This window comes from Pholcus phalangioides, unplaced genomic scaffold (assembly GCF_987345545.1).
Source record: "Pholcus phalangioides strain wild (caught in Gottingen) unplaced genomic scaffold, Ppha-v1.0 ptg000015l_1, whole genome shotgun sequence".
Taxonomy (NCBI): Eukaryota; Metazoa; Arthropoda; class Arachnida; order Araneae; family Pholcidae; genus Pholcus; species Pholcus phalangioides.
In genome coordinates, this window is record NW_028301608.1 from 91,241,989 (window position 1) to 91,257,688 (window position 15,700).

At 32.4% G+C, this 15,700-nt stretch overlaps 1 protein-coding gene across 1 annotated transcript; it reads left to right on the forward strand.

Moving 5' to 3' along the window:
• The first annotated feature begins 88 nt into the window (after positions 1-88).
• Positions 89-15,384, forward strand: LOC149077038 (serine/threonine-protein kinase 40-like). The gene is made up of 9 exons (XM_089244776.1): positions 89-285; positions 2,619-2,726; positions 3,740-3,825; positions 6,749-6,883; positions 7,038-7,265; positions 9,418-9,586; positions 12,687-12,831; positions 13,371-13,490; positions 14,876-15,384. The coding sequence occupies exons 1-9, from the start codon at positions 267-269 to the stop codon at positions 15,189-15,191; spliced, it is 1,326 nt and encodes a 441-aa protein (XP_089100902.1). The 5' UTR covers positions 89-266; the 3' UTR covers positions 15,192-15,384.
• The last annotated feature ends 316 nt before the right edge of the window (positions 15,385-15,700 follow it).

The following is a 15,700-nucleotide window of genomic DNA, read 5'->3' on the forward strand; positions in this document are numbered from 1 at the left end:
AATACCATCGAGTCAAGTCAAGACATGACCTGTTTTATTTTTATTATTATTATTATTTTTTTGCAATGTAAGGTGACAAGACCAAATCATTTCCGCACGGTTCAAACTCAAAAGTTTCAGGAACTGTAAACAAAGCGCATTCATGTTTTGTATTCAAATTTCAATTTGTTGAAATTAAATATGAGGCTAAAAAGTATCGTTTATTGGCATCAAATTAAAAATATGAATCCAGTAATAATTAACGTTGATTTGAATTAAAAGTGTCAATGAAGGATCACCTAGAAGGTTTGTTATTAATCACTAGAGCCCGGATTATATGCGTTAAAAGAGTTGAAATATGCATGAGGAAAAACCTCTAAATTTATATTAAAAAATTATGAAAAAAAATGATAGCCTATGTTTTTTATAATTAATGCATATTTTATATTTCTTAGTGCATATTCATTTACAAAAAAAAAAAAAAAAAAAAAACCCCAAATACACTGCATATGCAAATAACTTCTACACATTTTTTTATTTAGGCATTTTTAATTTCTAATTTGTCCTACCTGCTCAGTAACGATACATAAATAACAAAAGAATTTTGACATATTTCTAGAAGTAGGGTTATAATAAAATGGTGGACATTTGTGAAATACTTTTATTATAAACCATTCTATTAATTTACTAAATCAGGGGTTCTCAAATTGTGTGCCCTGGTACACCTCCAAAGGCTTTTCAAAAATATTCTTCGTTAAACAGCTGTGGGGAGCCAGCGAAGCTCTTGGATGAGCATTGAATAGGGGAAAGGGGTGCCTTGGGTAGAAAAGGTTTGAGAACCACTGCATTAAATGATTAATATACGGAATACCTCTTTGTTTTGCCAAGTTTCAGACTATGACGAAACAGCGATATGCCAGTGTCATCCTCTCTGTCCCATTTTTGGGTGTGTAATTCTGTCGCACTGTGTGTGCCTATCATGATGGCGGTAACACTAGCAAACAGTTCCTAATTAGATTTAAGGATAAAAAAAAAATATACCACACATAGTGGGAATATACCCACTAAATCCTACCTCCTGGAAAAAAAACCGGATGTTATAAAAATATAACAAATGTGCTGCTGTACTCTAATTTACCAGGTTATTAGTAAAATTTAGATATTTTTTGAGTGAAAGTTGGTCCCTCTCAAAAAATATTAGTCCTCCCCTTCTCCCTATCATTTACTAGTATCCCTGTGAATCAATTAATTTCTAAAAACGTCATTTATTTATACAATGTTGTTTAGCCGATTCCTATACAAGGGAATGTGGTGATGAAGTTTGACAGAACGGTTGATGTTACAAAAGAAATTGGAAACTGCTGTACAATCAATAATGTTTGATGGGAGGTTGTTCCAATCAGTTGTTCGAGGAAAGAAACTGAATTTGAAACAATCTGTAGATGCAAAGATGGGTTTCAATTTTTGGGAATGGTTAATTCTATTGGAAAAGTGTGAAGCTGGAGTTGGAAAATTAGAAGTGTTGATATGAAAAAAGGCAGTGAAGGATTTTGAAAAGGAAGGTACTATCAAGAAATATGTCTACTGGTGAAAAACAGATGGATATTGAGTTGGTGCTTGAATTCAGTAACGGAGGTGGAGGATGACTAACTGTTTAAAATGAAGTGGGCAGATTTATTTTGAATAGATTCTAATTTGTCTATATTAGAGAGAGTATGAGGGTCCCAGAGATCACAGGCATATGAGAGTGCAGGAAGGATATAGGTTTGAAGCAGAGATGTCTGAGGTGATTGGCGAAGTTTTTAACGTTTCGACGAAGAAAAAGGAGTTTTTGGGGAGACACATGAAAAATGTAATTTGCATGGAGGTTCCAATGGAGGTTGTCAGAAATAATTATTCCCAGATATTTATAAGAGCGATTATAGAAGAGCGGTTTTATATCAGCGATTATAGAGTTATCGATAGATTAAGAAGAATGAAGATGAAGTCTCTTGCAGGTAAGTTTAATAAAAAATGTTTTAGAAGAGTTTAGGAAAGAGTTTAGGTAAATGCCAGGATGAGCACCACATTCTGATATAAGGTTGAGGTTATATTTTATAAGATACTTGGTCGGATTCATTGTGCACTGTGTTTGGTAGGTGACACAATCGTCTGCAAAGAGCGATATGGCAATTGATGGTATTAGGAAGATCGTTTATGTAAATCAAAAATAATAACGAGAGGACTGAACCTTTTATGTTCAATTCAAAGGTTCATTGAAAAAAGGGGATGAAATTTATCATCTCTAGGTGGTTTTAATTTCATTGTCTACTACTAGAGAACCCATGGGACACGTGAATAGAATTTTTATGTATGCTTTTCCGAAACTCTGGGTATTTGACGTTTGTATAACGAGCAATATTTGGAAAATTATAAAAGTGATTGAGCTTAAATAACAAACCTTAAAAAAAATGCACTCATTCTGAAATTTCTTTTTTGCATTGATGCTGATAAAAGACCAAAATATGCATTTGTATATAATTCAGGCTATAGTAATCATTAATTTTATGGGTTTTTGTTACTGTGACTATGAGGAATTTTTAGAATAATACACAAAGTTTTTAGCGATTACTGTTATTTTTTTAAATTTCATGTTGAAGGAACTTTCGAGATGGAAGATATCTTTGGAACCAAGTCTTTCTTGTCTCCAGCAGCTGGTGTTCCCGTCAATAGGAAAATGGTCAAGAGAGTTGGACCTTACCTTTTAGGTAAATGTACAGTTTTGCTTATATCCCTTCATAACTATGAATTTTTTTGGGAACAGCTATAGTATAATCCTGTTTGCCGTTTGGGTAGGTGATTTTTTTCCTTGGCGAGAAAAACATCCTAAAGCATTCAAGAAGTTGCCAAGAGTGAAAGAGTTATGCTTTTGGAAGTCTTTCTTGCCAAATAAAAAAGTTGCCAGAACGGGATTTCAACAGCCACTATGGCTGTTAAAGCAAAAAAAAAATAAATGAAAACAACGGTGAAAATAGAGTTTAATTACCCTTATGGGCGCAAAGTTGGTGTCAAGACCTCGGGTTGCAACCCGAGAGACATAACGTAGGGAAATAAAAAATGTTTTTATACTGCTAACCAGTTTTTCTTTTCTTTTGATTCTCCTTCCTCCAAGGCAATAATCAAAGAAATCCGAAAAAATCCTTACAGCTCACACACATGCATGCACGCTTCAATACACATGTGTAATAATCCATAATTTGTGTTATAAATCAAAATAATCCACACAGAAGTCAACGAATGGTACAGAGCTACTATAAAAAAAAAAAAAAATCCAGAAAATGTAAAATTGAAATTCGCGGTGTTTGAAGTTGCAAAACCTTGATCCGACAGAAGCAGTTTAACACTGTCAATAATGGGGAAAAAATCGGTGCTGAAACGTAACTGAGTAAAATATAGAGCAGCAGCACCATTGTGAATGCAACAAAGTTCAGCAATGTAGTCGTGCAGAAAACGTTTCATCCAATTGCTAACATATGTGCATGCGAATATACAAATTACACATAAGAGGGTATGTGGTAAAATTGCTACAGCTATAACCATAGATGTGATTTTGCTTTTACTTTGTCATGACCCCTCACCCCTGAATATAAATAATAAAAAAATGAATAAGAAATGCTGCGGCTTATTGCAATACAAATGTATTGGATTATTTGTAAATCAATAAATGATAGCAGGACTATCGTTATTTTTCGAGTTAACATATCGCCTATCTCTAACCTAGGACCCAGAATAGCTATATCTCCTGTTCGAAGTATTGTTCATTGCCTAGCCAGGAAAGAAGGAACTGATAGATTTTACTCAGTAAAGGTAAATTACGCTTACTTTTTTATTTAGTTTTTAATTATGTTGAAAAATATATTGAATAAAAAAGAATCCTACAAAAGATTTAGTCCCCTAGCATAGCTGCCAAGTTTCTCGGATTTTTACTCGATCTCCCAGACTTCTAAAAGATTTTTATATCTCTCCTGAATTTTAATCGTTATTATAAAAATTCCCTATTTGTAAGGAAAAAATTATTCCCTAAGAATTTACCCAGAGAAAAACTGGCACTTTAGTTTTTTATCACCAAAATGATGTCACAAGCATAAATTAAATTGCCGCCATTATGTCAGTTCACAAAAAAAATGTTTAATTTTTGTGGGGGGAAAAGATTAAATTCACTAAATAGTCAGCACCACTTCGACACATGAAACTGATGAGATGACTTGTATCTGCCTTGACTATATGTCTGTATGCCATGTTTGGGGCCCAGTGGTGGTTTTTTGTTTTTTGCTAGTAAGATATTTTATTTGGGAGTAATTTAACCTACTGAGATTGGCAATGATGTCATGTGTTTGCGGAGAGGAAAAATCCCTATACTGTTTTTTGAAAATCGCTTTTATGTTTATTTTTATACGGTAATGCAAATCCACGCAAGAAGTTTCTTAATTCTCATTCTCAAAACTTGGCAGCTATGCTCTATTCACTCAGAGAACTGCTTGCAGGTGTATATCAGGGTTTAAGCAGCAGTTGCATTTCACATTTTTTGCAAAATGCGAAAGAAAATCTTAGAATGCGAAAGAAGTAGTAGCCATTTTTACAAAAATGTATACAGGAGGTATGAAACGAGTAGACATCCAACCATCAATCATTAGCATTGTAGCATTTTGCTAAAGCTTTTCTCCCATTTTCGTTTTTTTGCTAAAGGAATTTTTTATCTAGCTTAAACCCTGGTGTATATATATAAAATTTAAAAATATAGCTTAGTGGCCAGCTTGCCAAGTAACCATTCAGCTGGCCTGGGTTTGAATCTCATTGAAGAAAAAGCTACTCGGAATTATTCTGGTTCTGATTTTTGTTCATTTGTCTAAATCATCTTTGTATTCATACAATAGCAGTGGTGTGTATAACAACATAAAACAACTGTTTGCACGATTGGAAAGAATGTCCAAAATGAATGAAAAATGTTATCATAGTTTCAGATAGCGGAGAATGTTGATTTCATTTTTCACTAATCAGTGTCTTGGCGGGTGACCCCACCAACCTTCAACCCATGGCCCGGAGTTGAAGACTCTTATTTTAGACTGACTTAGCTCCCTGAAGTGCAACATCCCATATTTTGTTAGGTAGGGAAAGATAAGGCGCGTGCACGCACGCACGCACACACGCACACACAAAATTTTTCATTTTTTGAGCTTGATATTTTTATTTAGGTTAGACAATTATGTAATGAAGGTTTACAACCAAAAAGAGTATATGGTCAAAACATATCTTAGCCATTTTGCAGAAGTTTGCTGTTTTTAGCTGTATAAAGTAAAATATTGCTCCATCGATATTTGAGATTTCTTAACAACAAAGACAGGAAGAATGCGAGAAATAAGTACTTAACGCTGAAGCGTATGATACTCATTTACTTCTAAACCTATATGAAATATATCTATTAATAGCAAGTAAAATCTTTTAAAATTTTTCTTGGGATACAGTGGACTACCCAAAAACAGGGCACAGTGGACTGTATGTTATGCTACAACCCTTAAGCAGTATATCAATTTATTTGTAAAAATTCTTTATGATTTCAGTTATTAAAACGTGGCAAACAGATACAAAATGTAAATTGCTAAAAAAAAAATCTTGCAAGATAAATGCTATTTTAAGAATAGATTAGCAATATAATAATAAAATTTAAAATTTTCAAATACTGTGTTATTTGGAAATTTTCAAACCACTTTTAAACCTTGCTGTCAAAAGAAATTACTAAATTATTAGTTTAAACATTATCTCAATTTGCTAATTTGTAATAAAGACCAGTAAAATGCAAAATGGTTTCCAGTCTTTAAAAAAATAGTTCAATCATTGCATTCTCATGTGATGGGTTGAAAATTATGACTAGTAATTTAAATAATTTATTTAGAAATGCACATTCAAAAATATTATTCTTTCTATATACCCATACATAAACCAGTGTTATTTAATCCTCTTGAAACTAAGGAATAAAAATACAAATGGAAGTCGTATAATTTTAGAATGAATTTTTCTCATACGCATTATCAATGTTCTCTTGTTGAGCTCCAACCTTCCATAATTTACATATCATTTGTAGTTTTCTTGTATATTTCTTGTATACAAAATATTTTTTCCATACAAATACTATTGAGATTAATGCTTTGAGAAAATTCATAGGTAAATATAAGTGATAGAGGGATATTCATGATTTTTTTCGGATATATTGGTTTATAAATTCCAGAGAAAAAAGAAACACTTTAAAAGCAGTCCACCATGCCCCACCTTCCCCTACAGAAAACCCCCCTCTTAACGGTCACCCCTTTTTTGTGGCCAAATAATAATTTCCCATTGTATAAGAAAAGTATGCATTTCAAACCCCTGATTAATTGTCACCCCTCTTTTAAGGACGAATTTTTTCAACCCATTGGTGTCCGTAAAAGAGATTTTACTGTATTGACAATTTTTTTTCTCATGTAATAACATTCAGGATACCTCATTTGCTTAATATACAACCCATCAAAAAATTTTCTCCACTGGATATTTCAATGCTTTCCAATTGAAGGGTTAAATCACCAATTATTATTTTATGGGTATACTAAAATAAATATTGACAAGTACATTTTTCAACATAATTTTCTTTGAAACTGTATTTTGTAAGCTATGCTTGTTAATAGTAGTTACTAAGTTTTCTGAGACATGGTATCAAAATTGTACATAATCTAGATTTGATGCCTCTCGTGTTTTACAGATCTTAACTCTGCAAGATTTAAAAGACGAAACCCAAGATGACAGGCAAGGGAAGATGCTTTTACACACAGAGTATTCGCTATTGTCTTTGCTACATAAACAAGAAGGTGTTGTTCATCATCATGGACTATTGAAGGTAGAGAATTAATGTGTATTTAAGTTGAATACTATTTTAGGAGAAAGTTCAGTATCTGCTGATCAAAAAAATTACACAAAGTTTCTAAGGACTTTCTAATCAAATTCAGAAAAAAAAGTTTTACTCTATTCTGGTTTTCTCTCCTCCTTATTAGGACAAAGCTTGGGAAGAAAAAGAGGTAAATGATGAGCTTGTGTATACTGGGCAGTTGAAGAAACGTGTGTGTCTTGTTCTGGATTGCCTTGCTGCGCACGAGTTCAGTCCTGCAACTGCTGACCTCATGAACCTCCAGCACTATGTAATAAGGGAAAAGAAGCTTTCAGAGAAAGAAGCAATTGTGATATTTTGTGATGTATTGAGAGTTGTTACCGCTTTGCATAAGGTATTTTTGATCTCATTAATCGATTGCTGCACAATTATAAGCATGATTTACACACAAGAGTTACATACAGTAGAATTTAAATAATCTGAAGTAAAAGGAACAGAAAATCTCAGATTCCTCCACCACTTGCGGCTCCCTTCCATCGTTTTTTCACGGTTCCTCAAAATATTACTGTATCAAAAAGAACCACTTTATAGCACTGAATTACATACATGAATATCGACAGTGCACAGTGCTACCACTAACAAAGGTTGTCAATGCTCCCAGGACCCATGATGCACACGTTGAGAAACATTGCTTTACAGATTAGAGCTACCACAACCCATCCTCTTTAAAGGGATGCTGACTGGTGCTACAGTCCTGAAAGCCCAGTATGACTGTAATTATTTTCTTGGTTTTCTTTTACAATATAAATTTACTATAGAGGATCTTATGAAAAATTCTGGCCCAGAGGTCCACCAAAAACTCGTCTAAGGATCAAGATCCCCTTCAAACCAAAACTACTTGCATTCATAGGAAAAAAGGAGACAAAATGATACAAAACTCGTTCTAATCGAAAAACAGTTTTGAGAAGGAATTTTTAGAAGTCCCAGCAACTTGGAATATCCATATCCTTAAACTTCCAAGACTCGAATTGTCAAGACTCTACTGTATTATGATATACAGTAAAATATCTATGCAATAAATATTTTCATGTAACAAAATTTTTATCCAAATGTTATTTTCATTAAACTATCCATGCAAAAAAATTTTTGCCACTACAAATTCATTATGCAAGAAATAGTTTGATGGGCCAAAGCAACTTCTATAAGAAGACATTTCTTTATTTGCTCCATACACAGTAAAAGTTCATTATAACGAGAGCTCATTCACTGAGCTCACAATCACAGCAAGAATTTTCATCATAACTGGTTTCAATTTTTCACTCTGTGAGGTGATAAATTGTAGAATATTCCTGCTTCACCTGCATTAAAGCATCTTTTAGATAAGTTTCTTCCAATATTAGTAAGTAAACAAGACTCCAGTTAGAAATTGATTTTTGGGAAGTTATTCTGTAAGGTATTTTTTAAATAGAATTTCGTACTGTTAAAACCATTTAGTCAAATGACTAAACAATTAAAATCCTCACTGCTCAATGAAAAGATGATTTAGAAGAGTGACTGCTCAAAGGTTTCCTAAACGTGATTTGTTCAGCTGCTTGGAAAGAACTTTAAACAGCAAGTTCTTGTTAAATAAACCATAGCAGTGAAAGATGACATAGGGCTTACTCTGTTAGTCACTGGAAATGAAAAAAATCAAAGTAAAAGTTGTTAGATGTTGTATGGTTGTTGGGTAAGCCTAAAAACAGGAAGAGGGCATTAAGATTCAAATTTTCTGCGTCCATCCTTTGCTAGAAAAACTTCATAATATTTAGGAGCATCTGTGCTATTTATAAATGATATTTATTTTTAGCTTGATTCTCTCTGGGAGACAGATAGAAAAGGAAAATGCAGCATTTTCAAGAATTTTGTTTATTCTATAGTGCAGGGCTGAACAATATGCGGAAAAATCTAGGTGCCAGAACAATTTTTTACTTGAAGGAAAAAGTCCAAAATATTTTTTTTTTTACTTTTTCAGGGCATGATGTCCTCCTTTCATGTTGGCAGATATACTGCTATAAATTTCAAACATTTTGTGATGTTCTCAGCCTGCAATTCAGTAACTACACAAAGAAAATTTTAAGCGCCAATACCAATTTTTTCAACTGCCATGGTGACTTGGCGCCTGTGATTTATCTAGCCCTGCTATAGCAAATGCTTTCTAATTTTAAACTTGCTATAAACAAATTTTTTTGTTATCTTTAACATAAAGCTGTTTGACAGTTTCCTGCAAATCACTCATTATTGCGAGATTCTCATTATAAGCCATACTTTTTATATATTGGACTTCTATTTTTTCTTTAAATGAAAAAAAGTGTAATTATTGTGTCATTCACATATTCATTGAATGAGTTCTATTTGAATAATTGTCAAATATTCATAAACATCACTATTGTATTGAAGTTTTCATACACTGAAGTTTTATTTATTAAAATTTTTTTTTAAATCTTGCAGTGTTAAAAACTGTATTGTGCAGGATCAAGAATAATCATTGTTCGAATTTCTATTTATAGAAAAATATCGTCCACAGGGATCTGAAACTTGGGAACATTGTCATTAACAGGAGAACCAGGAAAATCACAATCACAAACTTTTGTCTTGGGAAGCATCTATTGAATGAGAAAGATCTGTTAAAAGATCAGCGAGGGAGTCCAGCTTACATAAGTCCAGATGTTTTGAGCGGTAAGAATGCATCTTCACTATAATTTTAAAATAGTCTTTCCCCCCTATAAAAAAATGTTAATTTTCCACCATTTTTATTGATACTTTAGAGAACACTAATTAGATAAACTAAGTGAGGCACATAAGTTATCCTGTGTATGTCATAGGTAAGCGCTTGACAAATGGGGGAAAGAATTTGGTGCCAAGCATGCCCCCCCCCCCCCAAAAAAAAATAGTGTATTTTTTAAATACCTTTCTGTGACTTGACCTCTTTCAGGTATTGAAAGACACATTATTATGAAATCAGAAAATTTTCTGTCATCCTTACACTCAAATTTGGCAGCAACTTATAAAAATTTTTAAGCTCCAAGGTTTTCTAATCTCCATAATAAACTGTTGCCAGAGATTTCATTCGTCAAATCTGTCAAAGGTAATTATTAATAGAAGAATACTATTGTTAGTAATCCAAAGTTTTTTTTATGAAGATTATTTTCTGAGGACGTCTATCCTTTGGTAGAAGAGAGCAAACCATCTCTAGATGGTCTGGCTGGGCAGTCAGCAGCTACATGTTTGTCGTTCTGTGAGGACCTCAATTGGTTGCAATAATTATTTTTCATGAACATATTTTAATTTATCCAATAAATGAGTTTCAGCAAGTTTTCCAGCTTCATCCTTGCCATGTGTTTCTTTTTACATAACTTTTGTGTATGTATGCAAATTGGCTTAATGACTTACTCAGTACTTTTTATCATTTCTGTCACACCACATCAATGTTTGATGTGCATTACATTGGACCTACTCTTGAAAATATATTTCCAATTTTTTATCTTTCATGTGTGCCAATCCCAACATTCTAATAAGCAATGCTTAACCCCAGGTCAGTAAAAAATATTCTAACCACTCCATATACCTTGTGAAACATTCTGTGTTCCATAGGCTTTTCAGTTCAAACTTCTTTAGATAGTACACCTTTTTCAGTCTAGAATAGTATTTGAATAGTAGATCAGATTTTAAAAACCTTCTTTTATTTTGCAGCACACTAAAATTGGCATTTAACAGTTACACTTTTAATAATTTAATTATTAACAATAATTATTTTATATTTAATTAGGCCTGATTATTACCATTAATTATTGATCACAAAGCAATTTATTGCTGTTTATAACAAAAAAAATAATTTAAATTCCAAAAACAAAACTTAGATATTTGAGCTTGGCAAAGTTGAAATATTTTCTATTTTGGATAGGAACACTCCTGTTTGTTACAACTCATTCGGAAAACATATTTTATCTCATAATTATATATTGATTTTTTATTGCTCTTATTGGGTTGCTGTATTTTTGATATAGTTTAGCTATCCATATTTCTTATGGGTATTTTTTTCAGCCATTTCCTTGGGCATTTTGCCTGTTGTGGCCTTTCTATTTGTAAAGCTTCTTCCAAGATGTTTTACATAAATGTGATGATGTTCAGGAATAGAATTCTTTTTTGTAAAATTTAAAAATGTGTCATTAATCGATTCCCAAATTAAATCAGAACTTAACCCATTAACGCCGGTTGGTAAGAAAATTTGCCATTCTAAATTTTAAGTTTTTCTTTGCCAATAAATGGTGGAAGTGGTTCCGCTCATTAATTTTTGCTTTTAAAAAAATCAAAGTTGTCATTAATGGGTTAATATCTATTTTTAATGGTTTAGTTGCAATCCTTCGTCAATTTATTTTTACCGTAACCTCTTCTTTATTTCCATAATATTTTCGTTGAAAGTTGTTTGTATGATTGTTTTGTGATATTTCATTCATATAATTTGTTGAAGCTAGCACGCATCAAACCAGCATTTCCAAAACTTTTTGACTCAAGGAATCCCTTTTAAAAGAAAAAAAATTCTACGTTCAAGCCTCTTAGGCATCTTCTTTTTATTTAGTCACTAAATTTAATGTAATGATTAATTTTGTTTTACTAGGATGGCCACGAAGCCCCAAGAGCTCCGCAAAAAACAGGTTGTGCACCGTAATTAATGAAATTTTTTACCCAATGTGGAGAATACTTTTATATGTTGGCTGTGGGTTCATAAAAATTCTTTTTCTAAAATTTTATGCAATGAATCAAACTTTTGAAAAATTTGTTCAATAAGGACTACACTGACCTAACACCTCTGTTTTTCAAACGTTTTTAACTTTCTATTTTAACCCATTCTCACTAACAGTTTTAATAGCCTCATCTAGGACTTGTTTTTCAATTATTCAGGTACTTTTGACACTTTTTTTTAGAAAACAGTGTGTAAAAACATTCTTCTGATTGTTTTCTTTTTCATTATGATATACATCATAGCATTCATATAGTATCTCAATTTTTGTTTAGACAACCAACTTTGGGCTCCTTTAGGAGAAACTTATTTAATTTTTTCTGAAATTTTTCATAGCACACATATGATGCTCTAATGGCACACCGGTTTAAAAACCCTTTGGTAGATCCTAAAAAAGTTCTTCAAAATTTTACAGAAAATATGTATAGAACATAAATATATCACTAAAATAATAAATTGTTCTTAATTTTGACTGGGTATTTAGTTTACTTATTTTTTATGGGAAATTCATTCTCTGTGATGTTTGGCAGAAGAATCATTTCACAACAATGAAATATGATGGTTAATTTTTAGTGGACCCTTTTTTCAATTATATCTATTGAAAATTGTGTCTAATTTTGAATCTAGTGCATTCTGAAAACATATTTTCTAGATATTATGCTGAGGTGAACTCTGAAAGAACAGTAATCTAGGTCTCGAACCCAGGCCCTCTTGCAAACCAGGCAAGCATGTCACCATCTACACCACAAGAAACATGACCTTGCCTTCCTTATTTCATGCATTGTAGTGTGAGGCGCTGAAGTAGAGGCATTAGCAGCCTCTCTTATGGAGGTAGGTTCGTGTCTCACAGTGGTGTAGATGGTAGCATTCTTGTCCAGTTTGCAAGAGGGCCTGGATTCGAGTTCCTATAGAAAACACAACTTTTCTTTCTGAATTCACCTAAGCATAATATCCAGAAAATATTTGTCTCCTTGATACATTGGGCCGAGAGGGAAAAGGTATCTATATATCTATATTATATTATTTTTCCTCTAATAGGGAAACCCTACCTTGGTAAACCAAGTGATATGTGGGCATTGGGTGTTGTTTTATTCACAATGCTGTATGGACAGTTTCCATTCTATGATACGGCACCCCAAGAACTTTTTCGTAAAATTAAGGCAGCTGAGTATCGAATACCCAAGTGAGTACACTAATTTAGAATTTCAGTATGATATGACTTGTAACAATACAATAAAACCCCTCTTTTGTAGACACCGGTGGGAGGAAAATATTTGTCCATGAAAGACAGTGACTTAACAAATGGGTTTGAAAAATTCATATTGTTGTTCTACAAGGGAAATTATTATTTGGCTGTGAAAGAGGGTGACCATTAAGAGGGGTTTTACTGTAATTTGAAAATTTCAATTTCTTGCCAAATAAAAAAAATATCTCACAATATTTCTAAAAGCATTGTTCTTTGTTTCCCTTTGGAATGACATGGTGAGATTTTGGGATACAAATGAAATGAAATTAGAAATTTTTTGAGCAATTTGGAAGATTTCTTGGAATTTATATCTTTTAAGTACAGATTTAGGTATAGAACTATTCAGAGTGTGTTAATGTTAAGAGCAAGAGAGACTTTTAGTCTATTGTCCATATTCATATGTTGGCTGATAAGTGTGATTGATATTTTGTGTGTTAAAGTTTGAGTATATTGATGTGCTTATACTCTTTGATTAGTGATGGAAGGGTCTCGGATGTCACTCAAGAATTGATTGGAAAGTTGTTATTGCTCAACCCAACCCACAGACTTACGGCAGAAAAAACATTGGATATTTTGGAGAGTGATTGCGCTGCACGGTATGATCTTGGAAACGTATTTCTTATGGTAGCTTCAGTAAAACTTGTTTCTTAAGTTTTACTGAAGCAAGTCCAAAAAGTGTTTTTAAATGTTCTTGTTTCAGGCTTTACCAATCAGATTCAGTGACATTTAATTTTTTTTCATAGCCAAATGGGCAAAAACATGGCAAGCACTTTTTTAAAAATGAATTTGTTAATTACTCATTGTCTTTTATAATGAAGTTCAAAACAAGAATCAATCCCTACAGAAGAATCACATTACAAATTGTGTTTTCTAGAGTGAGAAAAAAGAAAATATTCTATCAAGTTCAATGCATTGAAATGTTGAAACATATATTCTTAAGCTGAGGAAAAATTTCCTGAAGCCATTCAGTTTTACAACAGAACAAACTATGGAGTTGATCAGATGGCTCAAAAGCAATCCGTGCGGAGTATCACACATTTGCCAGTGCACGTTTTATACATAGCATTAATAAATACTTCGTTGATTTGTAGAAAAAAATAAAAAATCTGATATTTTTTGTTTAAATTAGCTAAAAAGTTTAGAGAACCTTATTTGTTCAGAAATCAAAATTTTGCTAACAACAATCGCTACGGTATTAGGGAAAAACCTGCGGTCAAATTTTGCCATGCAATAACATAACATACATGATACATAAGTGATACATGCCCAATGGGCATGAAATCTGTTTGTGGAAAATTCATTTGCAATGTAATAAGCAGATACAATTTTAGTTATAAAGTTCAGCATATCGATATTTTTTTTTATTAGTTAATGCTATGAAGAATTTTTTTTGGAATGAAAATGAAATTTTAAAATGAAATTGAACTATAACGTTATTTGAAACAACAATTTATATTTCATTGCTTACTTACACTCATATGTACATTTAAAGAGGATAAAATTTAGAATATGTTATATATAAGAAAAAAAATCAAGCTCCTATCATTTTTGACAGGTATGTCTTTCTAGGTATGAAAAAAGGCAGTCCTTTGTTATTATAAAATGTAAAAAGGCCTATATGTTTTTGATGTGCGACATTGATTCAATTAATGTTTCTTTTAACACATATTTTATGAGTCAAGATGGCATTACAGTTTGATTTATTAAATTTTTCTTTTGTTTCATGAAATATCCAGCTTGTTTAACCCTTTAACTTTTCAAAAAAATTTCATCTTTGTGTTCTCGTGTCTCATTTTTTTAGTTAACAAAAAAAATTAGTTTGAAAACATATTTATCCTCTCTTTCTCTGGGAATTATTGTGTATAATTTTTTTGAGAAGTCAAAATCATTTGTTTTATAAAAAATTCAATTTTTACAATTTTACATTGATCGCTCATAGATAAATGAACAGTTAAAAGCATAAACTTTGATTCCTTTTCAGCTATATTTATGGACCAAGGCTAGACCCTCCATCGTTACAGGTTGTGCCAGAAGTTTCAGATCATGACTGTGAACGAGACAAGAAAGAAGAAACATTTCATAATGTTCTTCCACAATCGAGTGATTGCTTTGCTTTATTTGATAACAACTGTTCTTTGTTTGGCCCCCCATCTGACTTTGAGGATACTAGGACTCAAAGAGAAAGGAGTAGATCATACAACACTCTCTTCCCTGTCAGATGTATGTACGAAGATGAGCAGCCTCTGTCAGCTGAAGAACTACTCAATTACCAGCACATTTTATCATCAGGTTCTTGACAAGTGGGGAAAAAAAACAGCTGAATACCTTAAGAAAATCATCTTTTGTGTCCATACATAATTTTAACACATTTTTTAAATGCATTTTTTCTACTTGCCATGTTTTGATTCAATTGTACAGAACAAATGAAATAAAATATGGTGTTGCGGATAAATTGTGGCATTTTAATAAATGTGGGGAGGGGGTATTTTGAAATTCTTTTTCCTGTTAATTAATGTATCAATATTAATAATCAATTTTTCAATTGATTCTGAGTTATGGGTGCATCAACTTGTAAGGTGTATTCAACAAAAACAATTTGACTTGTCAGTAAATGCTTGCCTAACAAGCTAGTACCATATTAAATTGCTGTATAGCAAAGTAGTGATTGCTCCACTGTACTGTGCATTGTAGTGCCAGGCTACTAACTGCACTCCTACTAAAGCATCCTGTTGAAGAGTCAGCCCGTTTTATTTGAATATCCTCATTCTTGTTAAGAGGAAAAGAGAAATACCATTTACAATGTGAT

Coding starts and splice junctions, on each gene's coding strand:
- LOC149077038 (XM_089244776.1), top strand. Junction 9,587..12,686: donor AAGTCCAGATGTTTTGAGCG/GTAAGAATGCAT, acceptor TTCCTCTAATAG/GGAAACCCTACCTTGGTAAA. Junction 12,832..13,370: donor GCTGAGTATCGAATACCCAA/GTGAGTACACTA, acceptor CTCTTTGATTAG/TGATGGAAGGGTCTCGGATG.